The sequence below is a fragment of the Plecotus auritus genome (assembly GCF_963455305.1).
Source record: "Plecotus auritus genome assembly, chromosome: 1".
Lineage (NCBI taxonomy): Eukaryota > Metazoa > Chordata > Mammalia > Chiroptera > Vespertilionidae > Plecotus > Plecotus auritus.
Window position 1 is genome coordinate 9,228,007 of NC_137770.1, and position 24,518 is coordinate 9,252,524.

Here is a 24,518-nt window from a genome sequence, read left to right on the forward strand (position 1 = left end):
AATTCCCATTGTGAGATAATTCTATGTATTTTAACACAGTCTTGATGCATGTAACTGCCACCACCATCAGGACACAGAGCTTTTCTATACTCTCCCCATCTCCCTTGTGCTGAGCCCCTCCCCCAGCCCTTGGCACCCACTGATCTGTTCTTCCCTAGAGCTCTGTCTTGTGGAAATCCCATACATGGATTATACAGTGTGTAACCTTTGGAGACTGGCTTCCTTGCCTCAGCATCATGCTGTGAGAGCCGTCCAGATTGTTGCCTGTATCCATCGATCACCCTTTCTGTCCCTGTGCAGTACTCCACGGTGTGGGTGTGCCACGTCGGTCCGTTCACCAGGTGGAGCACGCCTGCATTGCTTCCCATCTTTACCAAGTTTGCTCGGAGCCACTATAATGCGAGCGTTCGTTTCTCTCGAGTCAGTGCCTGGGGATTCTAGGTCCCATGGTAAGAGTATGTTTAGCTTTCTAAGAAACGGCACAGCCGTCCTCCAGGGTGGCCAGGCCATCATGTGTGGCCACCAGCCATGTAGCAGAGCCCCCTCTGCCCGATAGCCTCGCTGCCTTTGGTTTTGTCAGCATTTTGTATTTGAACCATTCCAGCAGGTGTGTGGTGACATCTCTCTGTGGGTTTCATTGGCATCTTCCTCTTGGCTGCTGACATATATTCATAGGCCTGTTAGCTCTTGAAGGAAGTGGATAGCCAAGGGTTCTCTGTTAGCGCCAGCGTTTTGTTCATTTCGGATTGGTGCTCAGCTTATTTTCTCTTCTCTTGAGAATGTGTTCCGTGTCTTGATTCTTCGATGTCCTGAGTGTCCTTGGATTGCGCCTGGGCGTGATGAATGTTCAGTGGCGGACGTGCTGGTGTCTGCTCTCTCTAATGAGCACTGTTTCCTGTGTCCCAGTGGGGACCTTTCTCGTTGGACTTGAACTGCGAGCTCTGTTTCTAGGCTGCAGCTCCAGGCCCAGCCGGAGCTTTTGTAGTCAGTGAGCTGGATGGTTGAGTCCGTGGGACCCTGTATGTGAATAGACAGTTTGGGGATCCCCTCTCTGGCTTTTTCCTTCCTGGGATTTCCCCACTCTCTTCGGTGTTCACCGTCTTTGGAGTTAACTTTGGGTTTCCTTAGGGATAAAACTGTGACGGGTTTTCCACACGTACCCTCCCCCATCGTGTGCCCTTGGCTCTGGCTGAACACCACAGAAAAGGGCATCGTTGTCCATCTGCCTCCGCCAAGCACGCGTAAAGCCCCGTCAGAGTGTCTGTGCTGCTGGGCCCACTTCTAGAACCTTCAAGAAGCTGTCGTGTGTGTTTCCAGGCTTAATACTTGCTTTCTGCAGGGGGTGCTGTCCAACAGGGTCTGTCGTACCTGGAAGCAGAGCGACTCTGTGACGTGCAGGTGTTAGCTAGGAGACGTCGACAATAAGCAGGCACGTGAGCAGTCAGAGTTTGTAGTGAAGCTCTGAAGAAAGACATAAGGTTGAAGTATTGCCAGGTGGCAGCGTTAGTAAGGCTGTTTAAAAGGTTCTCGGAAGGGCTCCCACTTGAGTGGAGACGTAAAGATTGAGGACTTGGGTTATGGGAAAAGCTGGTGGAGAAATGTGTTAAGCAAAGGCAACAGCAGATACAGAAGCCCTCCGGTGGGAGGGAGGTCAGCACGACCGCAGCGTGGTGCCCAAGGGGAGAAGGGCATCAACGGGGGTCCGAGAGGCAGGGACGATCACGCAGACCCGGCGCACCTTGCGGAGGAGTGGGAATATGGGAATCAGCGATTCCCTACAAGAAAATGTGGTTACCTGGCGCTACGGGCACGCACACCGCACAGACTGACGCCTCATGCTGCTTGGGCAGCGTAGCCAGTCCCTAAACGTCTTGCCCGGTGGATGGTGTGGCCTCGTGACTATCTGACCTACCTGTTGGAGCAACAGCTGGAAGACGGTGCGCTGGATTCGGCCATGTGTGGGGAGCTGAAATAGACAGGTTCCCGCACCCCGCTACCTCCGAGGTTCTCGGATATCATGGACGAGATAAGGCGGCCTGCCTCTAGGAAAACATAGCAGCAATGAAAACAGTTCAGAACATGAGAAGCACTGCCCTGGCTGGTGGCTCGGTTGGTTGGAGCATCAATCCCGTACACCAAAGGCTGCAGGTTCGATTCCTCGTTGGGGCACATATGGGAGATAACCGATGTTTCTCTCTCACATCGATGTTTCTCCTTTCCTAGCTCTCCGAAAATCAATAGAAACATATCCTCAGGTGAGGATTAAAAAATAATAAATAAACAATGAGGAGCACTCCCACGGCGGAGGAAGACTGTAGTAGAAAGAAGTGTAGCCCTGCCCTGACCGGTTTGGCTCAGTGGATAGAGCGTCGGCCTGCAGACTGAAGGGTCCCAGGTTCGATTCCGGTCAAGGGCATGTACCTTGGTTGCGGGCACATCCCCAGTGGGAGGTGTGCAGGAGGCAGCTGATCGATGATGGTTCTCTCTCATCGATGTTTCTAACTTTCTATCCTTCTCCCTTCCTCTCTGTAAAAAATCAGTAAAATATATTTTAAAAAAAGAAGAAGTGTAGCCTTTGTATGAAAGGCTCCGCGTGATTCTGCAGGAAGGCCGTCACCTTGGGGTTTAATTGCTTCGTCACGGCGACGGCTGGGCGCGTGCTGGGCTGGCTTCCCCGGGGTGCACGTGAGACTCACTTGCTCCTTTCCTTGGGTTCAGATGACAGCGCCTCCGCGGCAAGTAGCATGGAGGTGACGGACCGCATCGCCTCCCTGGAGCAGCGGGTCCAGATGCAGGAGGACGACATCCAGCTGCTGAAGTCGGCTCTGGCCGACGTGGTGCGGCGGCTGAACATCACGGAGGAGCAGCAGGCCGTGCTCAGCAGGAAAGGACCTACCAAAGGTGGGTGGTCGCGTCACCAGGAGGGCGCGAGGGCCGGTCTCCTGGGTGCCCCTGCCCGGCCGATGCACTGCTGTGATGCTGACAGGGAACCCACACGCACAGCCTCAGCGTGGACAGTCACCACGCGGAGCAGGCAGTGCTTTCCTTGATGCCGGTGACATGCGGCCCAGAGGGGGACAGCTGTCGGTGACCAGTAAATGCTCGGTGGGCCGAGGGATGAGGACAGCTGTTCATCCAGATTCTCTGGAGTAGAGCTCGGTTGCAAAAAATACCCCGCCCTCCCGTGGGTGCCCTTGGGAGGCGTTTGCTAACTCCCCGCCCCTTCTCAGTGCTCACCTTACACCTGAGCCTGGAGCTAGGCCCTCCCTGGGGAGCTCAGAGCCCTGAAGTTCATCCTCGTCCCCTCAGACACGCACACACGTGCACGCACACACACACGCACGTGCGCGCACACACACACACACACTGGCTAGTGAGCTCCTTCTGGGCACCCCCTTTCCTTTGAATCCCCTTCTCCGCTCTCCGTGGGCGCAGCCTCCCCCAGGCTCCTGTGCCCCTTGGGCTTCTGGCAGATTGAAACACTTGTTTCATTTCCCCGGGGCACTGGAGACAAAACATGAGAAAGCAGCATTTTTTTTTTAAAAATATATTTTATTGATTTTTTACAGAGAGGAAGGGAGAGGGATAGAGAGCTAGAAACATCGATGAGAGAGAAACATCGATCAGCTGCCTCCTGCACACCCCCCACTGAGGATGTGCCCGCAACCAAGGCACATGCCCCTGACCGGAATCGAACCCGGGACCCTTCAGTCCGCAGGCCGACGCTCTATCCACTGAGCCAAACCGGTTTCGGCCAAAGCAGCATTTTTGTTGAAGTCACTTGGTAGGGACCTTCTTTTTGAAATTTTGGGAATTGCCTCTTGACAGCTTCTGTCCGGCTAGTTGGTGCCCTGCCGTCTGCTTCCAGCCCATACGCGTGGCTCACCTTTGGCCAGAATGACTTTTCCTCGTGGCCACCCCTCGGGAGCGGAATTAAATTCCTCTTGTCTGCGGAATTCCTTCGGTTAGAACATTTGAGATTGTGGCCTGTAGTGTCCCTTTATTTTCTTTTTTTTTTTTTTTTTAATTGACTTCAGAGAGGAAGGGAGAGAGAGAGAGAGAGAAACATCAATGATGAGAGAGAATCATTGATCGACTGCCGCCTGAGCACCCTACACTGGGCATGTGCCCTGACCGGGAATCGAACCCTAACCTCCTGGTTCATAGACAGAGATGCCCAACCACTGAACCACGCCGGCCAGGCTGTAATGTCCCTTTAAAATGGACTTCCTTATTTCATTTGGACTTGACAGGTGACTCACAGTTCCCCCGTTTTCCTGGAGTCAGGAGGGGCCCTGTCTCCCGCAGGTGCGAGCTGTTCCTCGAGGACTTGGCTCTGTTCACGTTTCTGTGGAAGGAAGTCTATTTCCCTGTCCTTTGGGTCATCACCGCCAGGTCCTGTGAGAGACGCACGCTGGCAACGTCTACATTTCGAATAATTCTTTTAAGTAATCTTTCTCTCCTTCCCAGTGGCAAAGCAATTGGGCGTTTTAAATAGAAACCGGGTTATTTTAGGTCTTCTTGACCTACTCAGCTTTCCAAAAATAATTCTGATGACTACTGTATCCTAAAGGGTACATTCGAGGTAGTTGCTTCATGTAAAACTTCTGCAGTGTCTTTATTTTTAGAAAATTGGGGGAGGGGGGTGATCATAAGAGAAGGCTGTCCAGGAGTTACCTTTTCTTGATTGATCACAGTGAAGTTCGCCCTGGCTGGTGGGGTTCAGCAGTTGGAGTGCCTGCCCGCACCCAAAGGATCTCAGGTTTGATTCCCGGTCAAGGGCACATACCTGGGTTATAGGTTATATCCCCCTCTCTCCCTTCCTCCCTCCCGCCCTCCTGCCCACTCGCTCTAAAAATCAATGGGAAAAATATCCTCCAGTGAGGATTTAAAATAGAAAATAAAAAAGTGAAGTCTGATTTTTATAAAACTCCTAGGAGAAATCACTTTTTTCATGGTTATAGCTGATGTTTCTCGTACCATCCTTTCTACAAGTGAACGTAAACCAAAGCGGAACAGCCAGAAGGTCTGGTCAAGAAATGGAGAAAGACATAGAGGTCAGTGCAGGGAGGAGCCCTGAGGGGGGCCTGGTTCTCCCTGCTCCCCTGCTGCTCCCTCCACGCAGGACACTGGAGCAGGGGAGGGGGTGTCCCTCACCGGCGCCGGGTGCTGCTGCTTCCAAGGGCCCGCGTTGGCCCACACGTGCCCCTCTGCCCGGAAAGCTGGCACTCGTAGCCCTGGTTTGGTTGGGAATCTTTTAGAGAAGATGGGTTTAGACAAACCTCCTTTGGCTTCTAAAAGGCCACATTATTTCACGTTACACTGGCTGGCCGTCCTCATACAGGCCTGAACTAGACTGGACACAGGGCAGTCTAACTTTTAAATATTCAGTGACCCCCCCTCCCCACTCCACCCCAAGGTTAGTGGTCAAAGCTGAGGGCCCTGTGCACATCGCCGTGCTGTTCGCAGCGGCAGGGATGGTGGCTGGGCCGCCATCAGCATCCAGCGCTCAGAGCAAGTGCAGGGTGAGCTGTGGCCTGCGCTGTCCCGTCCCCGGTTGTGGCCTCCGCGTGGCCTGCAAGGCCGTCAAGGATGGTTCCGGTTCCTTTGCACCTGCTGGAGGAAAGGCAGGCCGCCTGAGCTGGGACTCGCTTGGTCTTTCTTCGTGGGACTTAACTCAGGGGTCCTCAAACCACAGCCCGCGGGCCCGCCGAGGACATTTATCCGGCCCGCCGGGTGCCGCTGCCTGTCCTGCTTAGCAGCCGACGCGTCCCGGGCCCGCAGTGCGCATAGGAATTTGTTCATAGTTTGTTTTTTTTTAAACTATAGTCCGGCCCTCCCACGGTCTGAGGGACAGTGAACTGGCCCCCTGTTTAAAAAGTTTGAGGACCCCTGAAACTAGTGTGACAGTGAGAACTGCGGTCTCCCAACAGTTCCTCACTCAGATCAAGTGCCAGGCTTCCTGAGACCGGAGGCTGCAGCCACCCCACAAATGCCTGTGGACCTCGTTTAAGAGAGGGAGCGTGTCTCGGGCTATTCTTCTTCTTTTACAATAGTCTCCTGTCCTCAGAATGGCCTCCTGCACTCATCCTCCAACGCTGCTTCCCCCAGCGATACTGGCTCACAGCCAGACTCAGCCAAGCCCCCCACGCCGTGCTATCTCTTCTTCCTTTTCCTTTCATATATTTTTTAATACTAGGAACTGGTTGCCCTCGCCTGTGTCTTTACTGTAGAGAATGCCTGCCTGCAAAGTTAGCTTTGTCCACGTTGGATCCCCGGGCAGACGGGAAGATTTGCGGAACTGGGGTTACCATAGAGCAGAGAAGAGAGAATCCACCTGCTTGTGGGCCTGTATTCTAAAACGCACACTAACGTTCAGGTTTTCTCAGGGTTGTGGCTGCAGTGGGGCTGTGCTCACTGCTGGTGGAATCACATGAACTGACCCTTTATCTGTCGCTGTTGTGAGTGTAAATACAGAACATGCTGGTGAATAAAGGGGTTCATTGTGGCGTTATGCACAAGGGGAATTGGATGGGAAACAATAGGGGGAAGCAAGCACAGGGCATGGCCAGAAAACTGTGGCACCTCCTGATTGAGCGCTGTGTATCTTTAAAAATACCTGATGGGTAACAACAGCGAAAATGCTCACGTATTATGTTTTTATGTTAGGAGTCAAAAGCAGGATGTCAAACTGTATACACTGTATCGTTCCGACGGCATAGACCAAATCTATGCAAACATTTGAAAGAGCTATACCAACAGTTATTACTGGTTTTTCCCCTCAGTGGTAGGATTATGATCTTTTTTTTTTCTTTTTTTTTACTTTTAGTTGGCTTCTAAATGTTCTTTGGAGTCTATTCCTTCATAAGCAAAAGACATTTATGTCTAAAAGTGACTCCGTTCTCACCGAATCTGACCTTCAGTGCTCTGGGCAAGCAGCAGGCTCTCGGCTGACTTCCGGGCCTGGAGGTGGCTCCCGAGCCTCACGAATTTGTTAAATGAATAACGGATCCATTGTACACGTGCTCGGCTAACTTCACGTCAGTGCCAGGAGAGCGTCGTGCGTCGTGGGGTTTTACGTGTAAAATGTGGGCTGCAATGTCCTTGTTGCCCCAGCATCTGGGTTGTGGGCTTTGTTGACATTAACCAGCGAGTAGCTCCTGTTGCTCATTTTAATTTTGCTGTGATTTGGACAGCTTGCCTCTTGTAAAACCTTCATGTGCCTTTGCAGGCTTTTTTATTAAAGCCTCATTGATGATCAGAGACTTAATAAATATAACCAAACAGCCCTGTCGGCGGTGCTGGCGATCTTTAACAATGTAGCCTCTGCTACCGGACGTTTCTCCTGGTGTTTAAAATGTCACCGTAGCTGCCGCTCATCAGCCAGCCCGGGGCTGGGCTTTGCGGTAGATATTTGGGTACACCAGCTCGTCTCACCTCCCCACAGTCCTTTGAGGGAGGTATTAACATGCCCATTTCACAGAGGAGGAAGCAGCCTCCAAGAGACTGAATAATCTGCCCCAGGCTACACGGCTAGTGGGCGGGGGGGATCTGAGTCTGGACCCCAAGGCCCGCTGGACACATGAGGGGGTTCTTTCCACCATCCATGCTGCTTTGCTGCGCTCACCTCTTGGCAATATTATTTAAATGTGCATTATTCAAATCAAGTCAAATATTTAATAAATGAATAACTATATGACTAGCAATGAGGGTTCTTTTCTCAAGAACTGATTTGATTTGCAAAGTATCCCAAGCACAGTAGATCATATTCAGCACATAATTGTGTGAAATACTATGTTATGGTCCCTTCACAAATCTTATTAGATAGATACAACCAGCAAATTTGCAGGGAGTTGCATTAACGAATAATTAACTTCCTTCTTTATCCTGGTTAACCACAGTTACAGTGCAGTTTTCCTCTCTCTCTCGTCGACTGTGCTTTCTCCTTTTCTCTCGCCTTACCCGCCAGTTATTAGAGAAAATCACTTCTGCTTCCTATTGCGCAGCGCACACCACAGTTCCTTCCGTTTTCTCACTAGCTCCCTCCCCAGTTTAGGGAGGAATTCTTTAGTGATTTATAGAAAAGGCTTAGTAGGTATAGTCACTTTTTCAGAGACTAAGAAAGATTGTTTTTAAACTTTGTTTTATGAAAACGTTCACATGTATATAAAAGTAGAAAGAAAAAATACCTTACTTTTTAGTTGCTTCATTATATATCAACGTGTAGTCAATTTTGTTTTATTTATTACTAGGGGCCCAGTGCACGAAATTCGTGCACAGATAGGGTCCCTAGGCTTGGCCAGCCATCAGGGCTGATCTGTGGGGCAACCGGTGGGGTGATTGGGGGGCCCCCGCTGGCACCCACCTTGGCTGGCCTGGGGCCTGCGGGCTGGGGGCAGCTCCTGTGTTGAGCATCTGTCCCTTGGTGGTCAGTGCATGTCATAGTGACCAATTGTTCCACCAGTCATTCCGCCGTTCGGTTGATTTGCGTATTAGGCTTTTATTAAATAGGATTCCTCCCCACCACCACCCCCATTCACTTCTCACCCCATTAGGACTATTTAAAGGCAAATCTGAGACATTACATTATTTTATCTGTAAATAAGTCACTATGTAGTTCTAAGATATAAGGATTCTCTTTTTAAAAATCCATAATAACATTATTACATTTTAAAAAGAACAATTACTTAATATCAAGTCAGCATTCAGATTTTTCCCAGTTATCTAATAAATGACTTCTTTATAGCAGCCTTATCCTATATAATAAAGAGCTAATATGCCAGTGGTCGTCACACCATAATGGCTCAGACACTCAACACTGGGGAGAGGTGAATGGGGACTAGCCAGGCACAAATGAGCTCACGAGAGAGGAATGGGGACCAGCCAGGCTGTGGCCTGGGAGAGGGACAAGCCGCCCACCCCACGGTCCCGGGTGCCAGCGACTGTGCCTGCACCTGTGGCACGTGAGAGGGACAAGCCGCACACCCCACAGACCCCACAGTACCGGGCACCAGCTACTGCGCCTGTGCCTGCAGCCTGGGAGAGGGTCAAGCCGCCTGCCCCATAGTCCCAGGCGCCTGCAGCTGTGGCTTGGGCGAAGCTGCCCGCCCACGGTCCCCTGCGGCTGAGGCCGGGCCAGGTCCTGGGTGCCTGCGGCTGGCCAGAGGGAGGGAATCCTGGGTCCCGGGTGCAGGGCAAGGCAGGGGTGGTTAGGGGTGATCAGGCCAGCAGGGGAGCTGTTAGGGGCGATCAGGCAGGCAGGCAGAGGTGGTTAGGGGTGATCAGGCAGGCAGGCAGAGGGGTTAGGGGTGATCAGGCAGGCAGGCAGGTGAGTGGTTAGGAGCCAGCAGTCCTGGATTGCGAGAGGCAGTCAGACATCCCCCGAGGGGTCCCGGACTGGAGAGGGTACAGGCCAGCTGAGGGACACCCCCACCCCACCCCCATCCATGAATTTTATGCACCGGGCCTCTAGTTGAAATATAATTCACATAACATAGAATTCACCCTTTCAAAGTGTACAATTCATTGGTTTTTAGTTTCATAAAGTTGTATAGCCATCCTCACTATCTAATTGTAGAGCATTTTACCACCCAAAAAATACCCCACACCCATCAGCATTCATTTCCCCCTTGCTCCCTCCCTCTACCCTCACTGCCAACCGTGAACTTACTGTCTCCATGGGTTTCACTGTTCTGGACACTTCATGCAATATGAGGCCTTTTACCGCTGTCTTCTCTTACTCAGCATTCAGGGTTCATGCATGTCAAAGCATGCATCCATATTTCATCCCTTTTTGTGGCTGAGTAATCCATTGTACAGATATACAACACATTGTTTATCTGCTCATCTGTGGATGGAAACTTGGCATGTTCATGAATGACTTTTTGCAACCAGTCATTAATGTTTCCCCCATATATATTTCCATTACCTTGAATTTTCAGTGTTACAGGATTCTTGCACTACTGGCCCTATGCCTGAGAAGTCACATAAATAATCATGGTACCATAGATAGCCTCAAGTGTATTAAAACTTGATTCATGTGCATCTGGTAATTTCAAAATCTTTTCCAAAAGATATAACAAGAGTTAGCGTTTTAAACCTGCGGAGTTCTGGCACAGTAGGTAGGAGGTAACATATTTACACACCAGCCCATACTTTGCTCTTTTCACTGCCGTGCATAGAGGCCTTCCTCTTTCCTTTCACACCATTGCCGAGTACTCCACCCCGGGGATGAGCCATAGTTGATGCCAGTCCCTGTCGATGGGCCTTTGTCTTACAAATAATTTTTTTAATATATTTTATTGATATTTTACAGAGAGGAAGGGAGAGGGATAGAGAGCTAGAAACATCGATGAGAGAGAAATATCGATCAGCTGCCTCCTGCACACCTCCCACTGGGGATGTGCCCGCAACCAAGGTACATGCCCTTGACCGGAATCGAACCCGGGACCTTTCAGTCCGCAGGCCGACACTCTATCCACTGAGCCAAACTGGTTTCGGCTGTTTTACAAATAATTTAAAAATAATTGTACATATGGCATGTTGTATTATCCCAGTACATCTTTAGGGTGGATTCCTGGAAGTGGGGTTACTGGATCAAAGGTAGACGCATCTGCAATTTCCCTGGGTATTGGTGACAGGAATCGTCCCCAGCACTTAATCAGTTATCTACTTTGTCTTACAATTTAGCAAAAGCAGGTAGCCTTCTCCAATTCCAAATATAGACATTTTTAAATTTTTAAAAGGATAATTGGGAATTCTAAGTCCATACTGGTCAGATATGCTAAAGTTAAACTAGATATCACATGTAATCACATACATAGTCATGCTTTGCATAATTAAATTTATTTTTAGGCCTAGTGGAAAGTTTTACGTATTGAAAGTTGCACGTTGAGTTGTTAATATCAATTCAAAGGGTTTCCTGATCTTAGATCATAACTTGATATCAATGTCATAGTAGGCACTGGTAGATGTGACCAGCTATCCTCGCATTTCCATATTTGCATCGACGTAGTTTTGAAAATGTGTTCCCATGGACAGTGCTTTGTGAAGTCTGGTTCCTCCAGTCTACCACGTAGAAGGATGAGAAGCTTATTCCCCTCAGGCCTGCTGGTGCCTGTTTGAGACCTGACATTCGGAATAACGCAGAGCCAGAGAGGGCCGTCCCCACCCTGTGGAGTTCGTGTGCCAGGGTTTTACTCCAGGCAGTGTGTGGGGACCTTCTGTTGCATAGCATGCCCGGTCATTGCTGGCCCCGGGTGCCACACCTGTGCCTGGGTCTCCAGCTCCCCGTCCCCCTCACCTCCCCCACCCCATCCCCCTGGGCCTGTCCGCTTCCGCCTCGGATGCTTCTCCTTTCACTTCCTGTGGCGTGGCGAGTCAAAGAGAACCCACCAGAGTGTTGCTTTGCAGAGCCCGTTCTCACATGAGCTCGTATCATAGATCTCAGAGCGGGAGGACGTGCCCTTGGAGCACGTACAGACTAAAGCCTCTACTTGATGGATCAGGAAAACGGGCCCAGGGGTCTTGCCTGCGGTCACACTGCCCATCAGGGTGTGCTGGGCGCACTGGGCCCGAAGGGACAAAACCTGGGAGTGACCCAGAAGTGGCAACATAATGCCTTTTCTTTGAAGCAGGGGTTTTGTTAGCAGAATTTAATGCAGCCTGGTCCACAAACACAGGTTAAATACCTCCTGGGTGGGGGTGTCTCACGGGTGCCACTTCCCGGAGCCTCCAATCTAGATAGCCAGGCCAAGAGACAGGGGACTTTTACCTCTTCTCCCCATGTAGTCATTTACTCAGTCACTCACGTGCATCAGTGTGGACTCAAGGCGTTTATTCTAAACTTGGGGCTACAGTTCAACGCAGCTTTATTTCGTTGCTCAAATTGTTCCAGCTTTGGCCATCGGGAGCTTTCTGTTGGCTCCCGCCTCCCTTTAACTCGTCTTTTGTAGAATGATATTAGAAACCAAGGTTTGGGCACTGGGTGTCCCTGCCTTAGGCTCTCAGCAGACAGCTGGGAAATCCATGTGTTTATACTAGCCTGTGTACACACACGTGTCTACGATCTTGTATCTGTAGCTCAATCCAGCTAGACGTGGCTTCATCCCACGTCTCCTCGTCTGCCCCATCACCACCTGTTCCTTCCAGCCTGCCCCCTGCTGGTCTTTACCGCCCTCCCCGGCTGCGAGAAGCTGCCTCCAGCCACCCTCCATGCATTTGCTCAGTTGTTCAATCCAGTGTTTATGTACAGTGGTTTCAGAGTTGTGCCCCCCTGGGGAGCAACTTCTGGGCGATTCCTTCGGTAATCTTACAACCTCCACTCACTCCCAGAATCACTTGTCAGCACCTTTCCTCTCCACTCCCATCCATGAGGCTGGAACATACCTTTGTAGTAAGTTACATTCTTTTGTCACAATCTGCATCCCATCCTGAGGTTCCCCCATCTCCTAATCGATTTTTTTTGCATACATTCAAGTTCACTCCAGGCCAGTGGTTCTCAACCTTCCTAATGCCGCGACCCTTTAATACAGTTCCTCATGTTCTGGTGACCCCCAACCATAAATTATTTTCGTTGCTACTTCATAACTGTAATTTTGCTACTGTTATGAATTGTAATGTAAATATCTGATATGCAGGTTGTATTTTCATTGTTACAAATTGAACATAATTAAAGCATAGTGATTAATCACAAAAACAATATGTAATTATATATTGTGAAATGTTTATTTCTAATTACAAATAAATGAAATTTTGTCTTGAAGCATGGTGTAGCATGGGTAACAGTCTTAATATAACAACAGTAAACTACATTGCTACATTTTGCGACAGTATGCGTAAAAAGCCAACGTCAGGGCGAAGGTTGAGATTGCTTCTTTCTCACCAGATCAGAAATTCTCGGGGCAGTCTTTGCAAGAGCACAACGAAGATCATCTTCCACAACAAGTCTACTTCTGTATTTAGACTTGATAACCCACAAGCTGGAAAACCCTGTTTCACAAAGATACATTGTTGGAAATGGAAGAAGAAGGCCCAACACAGTCGCAGACAGAACAGGCTATGACTGCAAACACTTGATCCAGAAATTTGTAACTGGCATTGTAGAGAAATCAGTTCTCGCTGCATCGCTGTTAATAAGTTCAATGAACTCCTCTTGTGCTATCTCAGGTGTCAGGTAGATTTGGAAAGTACGACGAAATTTCGTCTGCAAGCATGTGCAAGTGTTCTTTCACAGAAATTATCATCGTAATCCTTTTGTCTGGTTCAATGTCATGTTCCTCAAAGAAAGCAGATAAGGTAGGCAACATGTAAATTTTATTTTCATCCATTTTTTTAAATTTTTTTTTTGCCGAAGCTGAAGTTTTATTTGCAATGATCGGATCTTTTCAGACAAATCGAGGCATGTTGCATTTGGTCCTTGCAGTGATAAATTTAACTCATTCAAGATGGCAAAGATGTCAACCAAGTAAGCTATTTTCTGCATTTCACGTTTATCGCTGAAAAGTGCTTCGAACTGCGGTCTTGCTTTCTGATTAAAAGACGTTTTGAGTTCATCACGAAGCTCAAAAACACGTTTTAAAACTTTTCCTCTCGACAACCATCTCACTTCAGTGTGAAATAACAGAGCATTGTTCGGCGCATCCAACTCGTTGCACAGTTGTGAAAACAGTCGACTGTTTAAAGTGCTCGCCTTTACAAAATTGACAGAACTTATGACGCTTTTCATTACTTCTTGTAACTCTTGTGGCAGCGTCTTCATTGCTAATATTTGCCAATGAATCATACAGTGAGTTCCGATGACTTTTGGTGACTCACTCAGTACCAAATGTTGAAATCCAGATTGACATCCTAGCATAGCTGGATCTGTGCAAACACCACAAACCTTTTCCCAAGAGATCTTATGCTCTTTCAGAAATGACCCAACTGTGTCAAATACATCACACGCAATAGTTGTCGTTTCAAGAGGTTTGCAAAAAAGAAACTCATCTTTAAAGTTGCCATCATTAATATACCTCACGTAAACCAGTAACTGTGAACAGTTTGCAACGTCTGTAGATTCATCAAGCTGGATACTAAATATTGGAAGTGGAGCAGATTTAATTTCCTGGATTACCTGATCAAGAATATCAGCAGACATGTCATCTTTTCTTCTGCAGACAGTGTCATTAGATAAGGAAATTGCACTCAAATTTGTAACAAATTCGTCTCCAATCATAACTTGAACAGTGTCTTTGGCCGCTGGCAACAGTAAATCCTCAGCAATGGTGTGAGGTTTCATAGCTCTGGCGATTCTGAGTGCCACCAAATATGAAGCTTCAACAGCTGCTACGTTTTGTTTGTGGTACTTGCCACCAGTGTCAAGTCTGGCTTTCTTGAGTCCATCAGCTTTGCTTCTAAAATAGTTGGTATCCTTGCCGGCAAAGCTCAGATGCTTGCTATCAAAATGGCGTTTTAGTTTGTTTGGCTTCATAGATTCAACTGATAGAACTTCACAACAAATAACACATTGTGGTTTCTCAATTCCTGCTGTAATTATTGAGGTAAAACCATACTGTAAAAAATCCTCACTATATTTTCTTAACGTTCTTCTCTACACGATCCATTATCATGGGATGGTTTGCTAATGAAAATAATATATAACAATAGCTTTAATAATACAAAACATGATACATGGCATAGTCCAGTCAATACAGTTCATTGAAGTTTCCTATGATTTACCATTCTCTGTGTTGTTTTTTTACATACCTGTTACTATCACAAGGGGCAGTATTCACATCAACCACAGCTGAATATAAAAAGACCGATCAGCATCCAGATTAAGTTCCCATGGTACAGATTTTTTTTTTTGCAGTAGTTGATGATTTTACAGTACATGATTTTACATTTACCCAGTAATTATAATTCATGAAGTGTCGTTTTACCTCCAATACTGCTGCTTTTAACAGAGTAGCTGCTTTCAACACAGCAGCTGCTTTCTACACAGTAGCTGCTCTGTACACAGTAGCTGCTCTCTACACATGTGTGACTGGTCCACATGAGTACATTATGGCGCCAACCCTGTCACATACACCTGTATTTGTACGGGGTGTATGTGATGGGGTTGGTGCGATGATGTCATCACGCCGGGTACTCATATGTGGGCGTATCTGCATGTGGGCGTACCCACCTGGAGACGGATAGAGGAGCGGTGTCTCAGTTCCTAAAACCATCAGAAATATGTGTTTTCCGATGGTCTTAGGCGACCCCTGTGAAAGGGTCGTTCAACCCCCAAAGGGGTCGTGACCCACAGGTTGAGAACCGTTGCTCTAGGCTTTGACAAATGCATGGTGTCGCATTTCACCACCACAGTAGTATTCAGAATAGTTTGACCCCCCTAGAAAGTCTCTGATGCTTTGCCTGGTCTACCCCTCCCCACACAGCCACCACCGCCAAACTCTGGCAACCTCTGAGCTGGTCTTTTTCCCTGTAGTTTTGCCTTTTATAGAACGTCATGTGAGGCTACAGCCTGTAGCCTTTCAGACTGGCTCCTTTCACTTAGCAACACAGAAATAGGGCTCATCCATGTTGTCCTGTGATGGGTTCATTGCCCTTTTTGCCAAGTCATATTCCATTGGATGGACATACCAGAGTTTGCTTATCCACTCACCCGTTGAAGGATATCTTGGTTGCTTCTGGTTGTTGACAGTTATGAATAAAGCTGCTGTAAATATTAAGTGCAGGTTTTATATAGACATAAGTTTTCCGATCATTGGGTAAATACCTCGTGTCACTCAATTGCTGGATTGTCCGGTAAACTATATATGGCAGCTGCCAAACTGTCTCCCACAGTGACCGCACTTTCGCATCCCACCAGCAAGGCGTGAGTTCCTGTGCCTCCGTGTCCTGACCAGCAGTTGGTGTCCTGTCTGTTTTTTGGAGTTTAGCCATCCTAATAGGTGTATAGAGATATCTCATTATTGTTTTAATTTGCATTTCCCTAGTGACAAAAGATGCTAAGCATCTTTTCATATGCTTATTTGCCATCTGTGCATCTTCTTTGGGGAGGGGTCTGTTCAGATCTTTTGCCTTTTTTTTTTAAAATGGGCTGTTGGTTTGCTTACTGTTGAGTTTTTAGAGGTGTTTTGTTTTGTTTTAAATATTCTGGGTACAAATCCTTTATCAGCTATGTGATTTGCAAATATTTTCTCCCAGGCTATGACTTCTCTTTTCATCCTCTTCATAGTGTCTGTCACAGAGCGAACATTTTTATAATGTTAATGAAGTCCAAGCTACTAATTTTTTTTTTATGGATTGCCCTTTTGGTGTTGTATCTAAAAAAAAAAAAAAAAAAAAAAAAAAAAGTCATCTCCAAACCCAGGTCACATTTCTCCCATTTTTTCATCTAGAAGTTTTATAGCTTTGCCTTTTACACTTAGCTCTGTGGTCCGTTTTGAGTTCGTCTCTGAGTAAGGTGTGAGGTTGGTGTCTAGGTTGTGTGTCCCAGCACCACTTGTTAAAAATGCCCATTGAGTTGCTTTTGCAACTTTGCTCATTTTTGCTAGCATCGGTAAACGTCGATTCCTTTCTACGTATCTTAAAGAGTTACCTTGACACGGGGCACGTTCTGATTTCCTTTTCTGCTTGTCTTACAGCAAGACCCCTGGTGCAGACCTTGCCTTTAAGAACCACCGTCAACAACGGCACCGTGTTACCAAAGAAACCTAGTGGCTCTCTGCCGTCCCCCTCCGGGACCAGGAAAGAAACTGCTATGCCGGCAATAACCAAAAGGTAGGCACAAAGTGACTTACAGGAAGTCTAAAAGCAGATCCATCTCAGGTGTTTAGATATGTATTCCTGCCCTAGCTGTTTGGCTCAGTGGATAGAACGTGGGCCTGCGGACTGAAGGGTCCCAGGTTCTATTCCGGTCAAGGGCGGGCTCAATCTCCAGTAGGGGGCGTGCAGGAGGCAGCTAATCAGTGATTCTTTCTCATCATTGATGTTTCTATCTCTCTCTCCCTCTCCCTTCCTCTCTGAAATCAATAAAAAAAATTTTTTTTTAAAAAGGCTATCTTTTAAAAAATGTTTTTCTGTTCTTATATGACACTTTACAATTTCTCCTCTGATTAAAGCTTATAAAAGTATAATATTTGGTGTGTTGCCATAACAGAAACCATATAGATTTATTATTCTGCTTTTTAAAATTTAATCACATTTTTTGCTATTTATTTATTTATTTATTTACATTTTCAATTACAGTTGACATTCTGTATTATTTTATATTAGTTTCAGGTGTACAGCCTAGCAGTTAGGCATTTGTACAATTTACGAAATGTTCCCCTGATAAGTCCAATACCCAGCTGGTTCCATACATAATTATTACAATGTTACTGACTCTGTTCCCTGTGCTGTATTTCACATCCCTGTAAAATTTAATCGTAGTACATTTGAAAAACCCATTAGTTAACATTACACTGTACCGTCTTGTATTTTTACTTACAATTCTCTTTTGGGGGAGAAATGAGGGTATAACCCAGGTGAAAAAGAAAATGCTGTTCCCAGGTCTACACTCAGCACCTGGCAAAATTCAGGTCACCACAACCTTAATGGTTCAGTCCAGCTTTATGCTTTTGCATGTTAGATACTCACTTTTCCATGTGCCATTTGCTCAAAAGACTGTCCTTTCCCCGTTGTGTAGTCCTGGCATCTTGGCCAAAAGTCACTTGGCCATATGCGCAATGGTTTATTTCTGAGCTCTCTGTTCTGTTCCATTGGCCTGTATTTATGCCAATGAAGATACCACAGCAATTTGATTACTGTTATTTTGTAGTATGTTTTGAAATCAGGAAGTGTGAGGCCTCTAACTTTGTTCCTTTTCAAGTTCATTTTGGCTATTTGGGGTCTCCTGAGATTTCTTAGGAATTTTACAGTTTTTTTTTCTGTTTTCACCAAAGAAATGCCATTGAGATTTTGATAGGGATTATACTGACTCTATAGATTACTTTGGGTAGGATAGACATCTTAACAGTAGTAAGAGTTCCAATCCATGAATATGGGATATACTTCCATTTATCATTTTTCAATTGTTTTTAGCAATGTTTTGTCATTTTCTTTATTTTTAATTGAATTTATTAGGGTGATATTGGTTAATAAAATTATATAGACTTCAGGTGTACAATTCTATAATACATCACCTGTGTATTGAGTTGTGTGTTCACCACCCCAAGTCAAGTCTCCGTCCATCACCATTTATCCCCCCTTTACCCTCTTCTATCTCCTCCCATGTAGTTTTTTTTGTACAAGTCTTTCGCCTCCTTGGTTAAATTTTTCTTAAGTATTTTATTCTTTTTGATGCTATAACAAATACTGTTTTCTTAATTTCCTTTTTGGATTAGCTGTTGTTAGTGCATAGACATGCAACTGATTTTTGTGTGTTGATTTTTCTATCTGTAACTGCTGAAATTGTTTATTCATTTTAAATATTTTTGTGTGTGGAATCTTTAGTGTTTTTTACATGTATGGTTATGTTCTCTGCAAACAGGTAATTTTATGTCTTCTTTTCTAATTTAGATCCCTTTTATTTACTTTTCTTGTCTAATTGCACCGGTTGGACCTCCAGGACTGTGTTGAGTAGTAGTGGGGACAGTGGGTATCCTTGCTTTTTTCCTGTCCTCAGAAGAAAAGCTCTTAGTCTTTCAGCACTGAATATGATGTGAGCTGTGGGGTTCTCACAGACTGCTTTTACTATGTTATGGTATTTTCCTTCTATTCTAGCTTGTCGAGTATTTTTCATATGAAAGGATGTTGAATTTTGTCAAGTACTTTTTCTGCATCAATCAAGACAAACATTTGTTGTTTGTTCTTCATTCGGTTAATGCTGTGTATTACATTGATTGCTTTTCATATGCCAATCCTTGCTTTCCAAATGTGAATCCCACTTGGTCATGGTATATATAATTATTTTAACGTACTGTTCAATTCAGTTTGGTCTTACTTTGTTGAGGATTTTTGCATCAATGTTCATCAGGAATATCAGTCTGTGTAGTATTTCTTGTGTCTTTGTCTGGTTTTGGTATCAGAATAATGCTGCCTTCATAGAATGAAATTGGAAGTGTCCCCCTCCCACCCCTCCCCCCTTCAATTCTTTGGAAGAGTTTGGAGAGGATTGGTATTAATTCCTCTTTCAATATTTGGTAGAATTCTCTAGTGAGGCCATCTGGCCCTGGGCTTTACTTTGTTGGGAGAGTTGATTACTGCTTCAGTGTCCGTCCAATCATAGATGTGTTCAGAATTTTTATTTGTTATGATTCAGTCTCAGTAGGTTGCATGTATTGAAGAATTTATCCATTTCCTCTGGGTTATCAGTTTGTTGGCATATAGTTGTTCACAGTAGTCTCTTATAGTCCTTTTTCTTTCTATGATAAGTTTTATTTCTAATTTTAGTTGTGTCTTCTCTCTTTTTCTTAGTCAAGCTGAGGATTTGTCAAGTTTGTTGAACTTTTTAAAAAAATTATTGATTTCACTGATTTTTTTTGTTTGTTTTTCTATTCTCTATTTTATTTATCTCTGCTGTACTCCTTACTATCTCCTTACAATTGCTAACTTTTGTGTTTTTCTATTCCTATTTGCTTGTGGCTTAAAATGAGGTTGTTGATTTGAGATCCTTTTTCTTTTTAGTGTAAGTGTTTATGGCTATAAGTTTCCCTCTTAATACTGCTTTTTCGCATCCCATAAGTTTTAGTATGTTTTGTTTTTATTTCTATTTGTCTGCAGATATTTTCTAAATTCTATACTGATGTCTTTGTTGACCCACTGGTTGTTTAAGAGTGAGTTGTTTAATCCTTAGATTGACTTTTTTTTTAAAATATATTTTATTGATATTTTACAGAGAGGAAGGGAGAGGGATAGAGAGCTAGAAATATCGATGAGAGAGAAACATCGATCAGCTGCCTCCTGCACACCTCCCACTGGGGATGTGCCCGCAACCAAGGTACATGCCCTTGACTGGAATCGAACCCGGGACCCTTAAGTCCGCAGGCCGACGCTCTATCTACTGAGCCAAACCGGTTTCGGCCTTAGATTGACTTTTTTTAAGGAGCCAAATAGTTAATGGGGGGAAAAATGAGATTCCCTTTTTTCTTGAAGAAAATACAATTTTATAATTTATGCCTCTTTTATATACCTGGAACTTAAAAGAAATTCTTTTCAGAGCTTAAAAACAAAAGTATAAGTTATTATCTAGCTGCCAATTAGAAATACAGTTTTCTAAGATTGAGTGTCCAAGACTCTTGGTTTCTGTGTAGAGTGTAGGGATTCACTTACGTTCTCTCTCTGGCTTTTATGGGCTTCTGTGGATGTGCGTTCCCATCGTTTGGAAGTTGGAAACCCAAACAGTAGCGTCTGATGGTTACTCCATGTTTGTAAAGTTCCTATAGTCTCTCATTAGGAGAGAATTTTGAAAACAAAGAAGAAAAAAAAAAAAAGACGGGTATTGTAAATATTAGGATTTAAAACAACTTCCAAGCACTTCAAATATGTTTACAACCATGTAGAAATTTTCCTGTCATCGGAGTTCCAAATTACCCGAGTTGGAGCATCTGTGGTGTGCGGATGGGTCTGTTTATTTTCTTCCTCGGGGCTCAGCCTGGCGCTAAAGAACAAAATCCCCTGGAAACTGTCCAGGACCCAGTGGTTGTGCTTTGTGTTGTCAATTAAGACACGGACGGGTGGGGGGGGGGGGCTGGATTTGGCCTCCTTGGGAAAAGCTTTGTTTCCATTAGTCAAAGGAAAAAAGGCAGAGAATCCGGGAAGATGTTGTAGGTCATACCTTGCTCAGTGGGAGTGCTGAAGCTGACAATAGAGTAACACTTCCACGGGTTCAACGCAGACCGTCACTCGTTCTTCCCACTCCGAAGTGGGGTTTTACAATGGGCCGGCGCTGTGAGAGGAGAGATCGAGAGAACAAAGCTGGTGCAGAAAGAGAGCATTATTTTAAAATCACTCCGCTCGGGGTGGAAGGCAGGACGGTCAACGCGCTTGCTTCCAGACAGGCAGCTGACGGTCCTTAGGAAAGGTAGTCGCACTTGTTAGAAATGCATCTTTTATAGATGCACCAAAGCCAGATAGGGGCCGTGCACGACTTAAAGAATAGAAAAACAAAATCTGCTTTTTGTTTGTTTTTAAATGTTTACTTCTACTATTATTTGTATCATTGAGGTGCATGGAAATGTAGACGTTGAATTCGTGCTCTGGGTCTGTTCTCGGCAGCAGAATAGAGATGGAAATATTCTCCTGTCAGCCGAGGAAGACCACTTGGCTCCTACCCTTTATCAGGCGTGATCCCGTCTTCTCTCTGAGCTCAGGTACTTGGCAGAAAACCCCCCCGCACTTCCTTTGATCTGCCGATTCTCCGAGAAAACCAGCCTTCTTTTTGTTGTAGTTGTCGCTGTCAATCCTCACCAGAGGATATTTTTGCATTGATTTTTTTAGGGAGAGTGGAAGGAAGAGGGAGAGACAGAGAGAGAAACATCGATGTGAGACATCACCGATTGGTCGCCTTCCGCATGCAACCCAACCAGTGTCAGGGATTGAACCTGCAACCGAGGCACGTGCCCTTGACGGGAATCAAACCCAGGATCTTCCAATCCACAGGCCGATGTTCCATCCACTGAGCTAAACCGGCCAGGGCAAGGCCACCAGCCTTCTTAGGAAATCACTTGATTTTTGCCACAAAGTTATGTCTTTAGACAGTGAGAGAGAGCTGTTCTTAATCATTGGAGGAGTGACCTCAGACTATCAGCTTTAGCTCAGGCTTTTTTTCTTTTTGTTTGGCTTTTTTTAAAAAAACATGTTTTTTATTCATTCGAGCCCACAACCCAAGCATGTGCCCTTGTCCGGAATCGAACCCAGCACCCTTCTGTCTGCAGGCCGACGCTCTGTCCACTGAGCCAAACCGGCTAGGGCATTGCTCAGACTTTATAGCACAAAAGCCATGTTGTGGCCCCACGTAGACTCCCCAGTGCTCAGCACGGCGCCCAGGATAAGGCCGATGCCTAGTAAAGGTTTGCGGAGGGGATGATCGTTTTAATCCAGGGTTAGCGTCGTGGCCGCCATGACACCGTCGGAGAACCTCTGGTCTTGCATAATAGCTACCTGTCAGATTTCTGGTTTTTCTACTGTAAGAAATGTGGGGTCATTTTGCAAAAGTTTGTAAAACCAGTTCTCAGTTCTGAGTCACACACACACACACAGACATAATGATAGCTTATTATGTTTAGAGTTACCTATCTGATCGTAAGAAAGAAGATTGCCACTTTTTTCTGGTCTCCCACTTCCCTGGCGGAAATTTCATTAGGTTGGCAAACACCATTGGAGGCATATATAAGTGTGACGTCTGGAGAGCTGTTATCTTTTCAGAACTTAGGTATTTATATTGGAAAAAGAAGAAAGGATGGCATCTGTGTATCTCCGCACCAGAAAGCCTTTACAGGCCTTAGGCCAGCCGTGGGCAAACTACGGCCCGCGGGCCGGATCCAGCCCGTTCGGCTGTTCTATCCGGCCCGCGGAGCCGAAAGAGCGGAGGGTTCTCTTGCTCTTACCTCCGCTCCTTTACTTGAATTTATATTAGTTCACACAAACACTCCATCCATGCTTTTGTTCCGGCCCTCCGGTCAGTTTAAGAACCCATTGTGGCCCTCGAGTCAAAAAGTTTGCCCACCCCTGCCTTAGGCACTAAAAAGACGCCTGTGTCTCAAGCCAGTCTCGGACTCTCGGAATAAAGGGCATTCCTCCCACTTGCTGTCCAGAGGGAGCACAGCTGCTTTGCTGGTCCCCGCCGGCTGCTTACAGAGGCGCCTCCTAGTGCGGATACAGTTTTACTCCCTCTGGCTGCCCTGGTTTCTGCAAATGTCTCGTCTTCCCGCTTTATTTTCTGTCCTTCACTCTGGGCCCTAGTAAATCCTGGCATTCATAAGAGCTCCTGGCTCTCACAAGGAAATGTCTTGTTTCTTCTAGGCATACAACAGTGGTAGGTTAAAAAAATAAAAGCTTTACATTTTAATGCAAATGCGCGAAGGACGAGTATGCAGAAAGAGTTGAGGTGGATTATATCCACGTCTGTATATGCAAACCGCGTGTTTTCCCATTCCAGCCTGTGGTGTGAGTTCTGTAACTTATGGAAGCTCACCGAGCTATTTCTCCAGCCTTGATGATGGCACTCACGTTTATTCCGCTTCGTTTCTGCACCCTTATGCATAGATTAAACGGTCTGTGAGTCTCCTCGGTGCAGGCAAACTGAATAGGTACCATCCAGGCGAGGGCCACTCAGCTGTACTTGGTAACCCTGGCTGCCTCCCCTGTAACCTCAGCTCCCTTTTTTAAATGTGGGTGGGTGGGAACATCAATGATGAGAGAGAATCATTGATTGGCTGCCTCCTTCACACCCCCTACTGGGGATCGAGCCCATAACCCAGCATGTGCCCTGACTGGGAATTGAACCTTGACCTCGTGGTTCATAGGCCAACACTCAACCACTGAGGCACACCGGCCGGGCTCAGCTCCCTGTTAGACAGTAGCTGAGAGATCTTCGCCAGTGCCTCCCGTTCATCAGGTCTCAGATCATGTAACTCAGCAGGTCCTCAAAGCCCCTGTGCTAGGCTCTCATGGACTGCAGGGCGTCACAAGGGGGCTCGGGAGAGAGAGCAGGGGTGAAGGACCTGCAGCGGGTGGCTCTGTGCCCGAATCTGTCGCCTCACCTGTGAAATGGGGTAGTGATGCTTCTGCAGGGGCTTTGTGAGGTCTGAATTAGGTGACAGGTAAAAGGCAGGGTCCTTAATATACACAGATTATGATGATCTCTGAACGCATAATAACCTGGCCACTCAGTGTACTTCTCTTGAGTACCTCATTGATTTGCTATCAAAGATACTATAAATCGTGCACCTGATCAGTTTTCCCCTTTGCGCTGGCTGATAGAAAGCTCAGGGCAAATAGGTGGTTGATCTGCAGCAAAAGTCTAGAATACTTTTGGTACCCATTTGAGATACAAATACACTGAGTGGCCAGATTATTATGCGTTCAGAGATTATAATAATCTGGCCACTCAGTGTACGTCACCTGTTGCTGCCGCTCTGGTTTCCATCATTAATATTCCTGTTAACGCTTCCAGCCACCAGGTTGAGTGTTAATTACCAGAAAATTGGGGTTTCAGCTCTTTAAGGGTGTTTTTATGCAAGCCTTTATTTATTTATTTTCCCCCAGCACCTTCTATGTTCAAAGGCTCCTCATAGACCATTTGAGCTGGGAGGGACCTTAGAGGCCATCACCACTTTCTCCACTTTGCAAATCAAGACAGCCCATCTGTGCAAGGGACCAAGGGCAGGGATGGGAAGCTCAGATTTGCCCAGCGCGCATCTGTTCTCCAGGCATTTTTCAGGGCATTTCATCCCATTGAGAGGTTGAATTTTTTATTTTACTCTTTTGGGTGAGGAGGCTGAGACTAGAGTTTCGGGAACCTATCCAAGGTCAAGGTCCCCCCGCCCATC

The 24,518-nt window shown here is 46.2% G+C and overlaps 1 protein-coding gene across 4 annotated transcripts in view; it reads left to right on the top strand.

Annotated features, from left to right (window-relative positions):
- The window catches only part of EML1 (EMAP like 1), a 163,384-nt gene that overhangs the window by 91,787 nt on the left and 47,079 nt on the right, over window positions 1–24,518 (top strand). For all 4 annotated transcript variants that reach the window (XM_080664369.1, XM_080664371.1, XM_080664370.1 and 1 more), the window contains exons 2-3: window positions 2,719–2,901; window positions 16,632–16,767. In XM_080664369.1, coding sequence (XP_080520495.1) covers window positions 2,719–2,901; window positions 16,632–16,767 — 319 coding nt within the window. The remainder of the gene's footprint in view (window positions 1–2,718; window positions 2,902–16,631; window positions 16,768–24,518) is intronic.